The 2,841-nt window shown below is 57.0% G+C and overlaps 1 protein-coding gene across 5 annotated transcripts in view; it reads right to left on the reverse strand.

The window, feature by feature from the left end:
* Positions 1-2,841, reverse strand: part of LOC113207209 (uncharacterized) — a 229,379-nt gene that overhangs the window by 177,736 nt on the left and 48,802 nt on the right. For 3 of the 5 annotated variants that reach the window (XR_008011284.1, XM_052268808.1, XM_052268809.1), the window contains exons 2-4: positions 2,437-2,579; positions 1,900-2,082; positions 1,104-1,244 (exon numbers count right to left, since the gene is read on the reverse strand). Coding sequence is in view for 3 of the 5 variants with exons in the window: in XM_052268808.1 (XP_052124768.1) it covers positions 1,104-1,244; positions 1,900-2,082; positions 2,437-2,574 (462 nt within the window). In the remaining 2 variants the exon portion in view is untranslated. Of the gene's footprint in view, positions 1-670; positions 1,245-1,899; positions 2,083-2,436; positions 2,580-2,841 lie in introns of all 5 variants that reach the window. The other 2 variants (XR_008011285.1, XM_052268810.1) reach the window with 2 other exon arrangements.

Below are 2,841 nucleotides of genomic sequence, written 5' to 3' on the forward strand. Positions count from 1 at the left end.
GGTGCCGAGCGCCCCGCGTACGGTGTCAGTGTCAACAGACTCCGCACGCAGGTTAGACTAATGTTGGGTGCTGCCTCCACCACAGCGGGTGTCGTCGTCATCAAGGTTGTGTTTGGTTGTCTCTAGGCGTTTCGAGCCCCAGAGTCACAGGAACGAGACCAATCATCGAATTTTCCAACGAATAATAAGGTTTTGGCTGTGTGACTTGGGCTTGGGTCGTAGCGTACAGTGCCGTTTGGGCAGGCCTTCACCAGCACCCACTGAAATGACTAAAATTCACTCTATGTAACAATATGCAAAGCTCTTAATTACGTTCGTGTGCATGTACGATCGGTTCTACAAATCACTTAGTTGAGAATGTAACAACTGTTAGACACAAACAAGTAAGTTATGTTGCAAAGAGTTATTTGCAGTGCCCACACCTCACTCCTTGTGCTCGCATGATCCGGCAGGCAAGCAGACAGCTCTTATGGCGCCTTAATGATCGTGTTGCACCTTCGTTGTTTGTTAATTTTTGCAGCTTTTTAGACTATTGAAGCGACGAGGGCTGGGCTGCACGTGATAAGGGGGGTGGGGGAGGCTTCGTAGGTTGGTCGAGGGAACTTTGTTGGGCGGCCATGGCCGCCCTGGCGCACTCCGTGTCCGTGTCGGTGTGTAGTGTAGTACGTACCGCGTCCGTCCTGTCCCGTCACGGTGCTGTCTCGGGTCCGTCACCTCGTCCCGGGCGGAGGCGGCAGGCGGTCACAGAAACAAATGGACGTCAGTGGTCGGGCAGCTTTGGACTCCCTCCCTCCTGCTTCTGAGAAAACAGCGGCAGCCGGAGCAGCTGCGGGGTCGGCGATCCCGGCGGGGGCAGGTGCTTCTTAGAAACATGAGTGATGGTGGGCGGCAGGGGGACGGAAGAGGGCGACGCTTTCAGCCGGTGGCCCTGGCCCGCTCGCGGCCCACCCCCGCCGCCCGCCTCCGGCCCGCCCCCGCTCTCGGCCCGCCTCTGCCCGCGCCGCCGCTGGGCACCAGAGCGCTCTCGTCTCCGCTGCGGGGCCGGGGCGCGACCGCCCCCGACCCGGGGGGAGCGCTAGCGGGGCCGCGCGAGGAACACTTGCCGCATCGGAGGACAGCGACGACGAGGTGGTGGTGGACGTCGTGGTAGTCCTGGCCGTCGTGGTCCTCGACTGCGAGTCGGAGAACTGTGACCCCAGGATGTCGCCGATCTGATTGAAGGCGGTCCGGGTCTCGTTGGCGGTCTGCGGAGAATGCGGAGAGAAAAAGAAACAGAAAAGTGGGAGAAAACACTGAGCAAGATGTGAGTGCTAACTCGTAAACTCCATCGCATGTGGCCTGTGGACATGAGCCCGTGCCGGGGGACCCTGAGATGAGCCCGTACGAACGAACAAACTTGTTCAAACTTGCGTATTAAAAAATGCGTGAGTCGAGCACGTACGCAGAACTCAGTAAGCTGTGAATTAAAATGTTCATAAGCTTTTAGTGTGCATATAGTTTTGCACAACGCGTCGTCATGCATAAGTTAAATGTAACTTAAAACTCTGTAAGTCTTGTGCATGAAGAATCGCATGCCTGTCGCGTATCCCCGCAGCCCGTAGGGCAACTGGGCGACTGCAAGTAAGCAAGTCAACAATCTTTTGTTATCCATCCGGAACATTCACGGAATTTTTGATCTCGTCATCAATACAATACCACGAGATTTTCTTGTCATAAATTTACAATCGCAGTTGTTAAGCTGTGCGTGCGTGGCAGGGTTCATATTTCGCGCGTCCTCCATCCCTAGTACTGGCGCGCGCGCGCTTCGGCTGCGCTGCGCGGAGGGCGCCCTGCGGGTAGGCAGCCCCCCGCGGGCTGCGCGCGCGCGTCTGCCGGCCGGCCTAGCCAGCGGGGCGTTACCTCGGAGATGAGCCGACGCAGCAGCGAGAAGGTGCTCTGCTTGGAGTAGCTGTTGGAGCTCTTGTACTGCCGCCGGCTGCGCGGAGGCTGCTGCTGCTGCTCCTGGCCGGAGGCAGGGCTGCTGCGCGGGGCCTTGCGGGAGGCGCCGGGGTACCGCAGCTCGCCCACGGGGACAGTGATGTCCTACACGAACATAGTAAGGAGTAAGAGCGTAAACTCGAACAGGATCTGGCACAGGGTTATGCAACTTAAGTCGCCCATCTGCTGGACACCCTAGATTTATAGTGTAGAAGAATTTAAAGTTGACAAGGCGGTTGACTAGACTAGGAGAATCGATTTTTAAAATTATTTTCATAGGTCTGCTCCCCCAAAGAGTCTTAAAATTAGTTTCAGCCCAACACTTATTGCGAACATACAAATTTCCGGTTCAATACCTGCTTGCCTGTAATAAGTAAAAGGCTTAAAATTTAGAAATTGCTTTGAGATCAGAAAGAAACAGTAGTGCTGCCACGTGGTTCTTCGGTCCGGTCGGCTCACCCTGGAGTAGCTCGGCGCCAGCACGCTGGAGGCGGCGCGGAATACCCTCCACTGCGGGTCGACGGGCACGGCCCACACCAGCACCAGCGCTCCCAGGCACAGCAGGCGTGCGCCGCCGGGCACGCCGCCAGGCGCCATCACTTCTGAAACAGTCAGGGCAAATTATCTCTTATTATTGCGCTGATTTTTTTCCACGGTAGTATTGTAGTGCTGCAAATTTTGTGGGCGGAACCGCGTCACGTCCCTCCGCAGCAGCCACATCAAAGCTTTACCCTACCCGACCGCGCCATTGACGGGCGGGGCAAGGCGAGGGGTGCCGAGCGCCCCGCGTACGGTGTCAGTGTCAACAGACTCCGCACGCAGGTTAGACTAATGTTGGGTGCTGCCTCCACCACAGCGGGTGTC

Source organism: Frankliniella occidentalis, unplaced genomic scaffold (assembly GCF_000697945.3).
Source record: "Frankliniella occidentalis isolate FOCC.00 unplaced genomic scaffold, Focc_3.1 Scaffold77, whole genome shotgun sequence".
In the NCBI taxonomy this organism is placed as follows: Eukaryota; Metazoa; Arthropoda; class Insecta; order Thysanoptera; family Thripidae; genus Frankliniella; species Frankliniella occidentalis.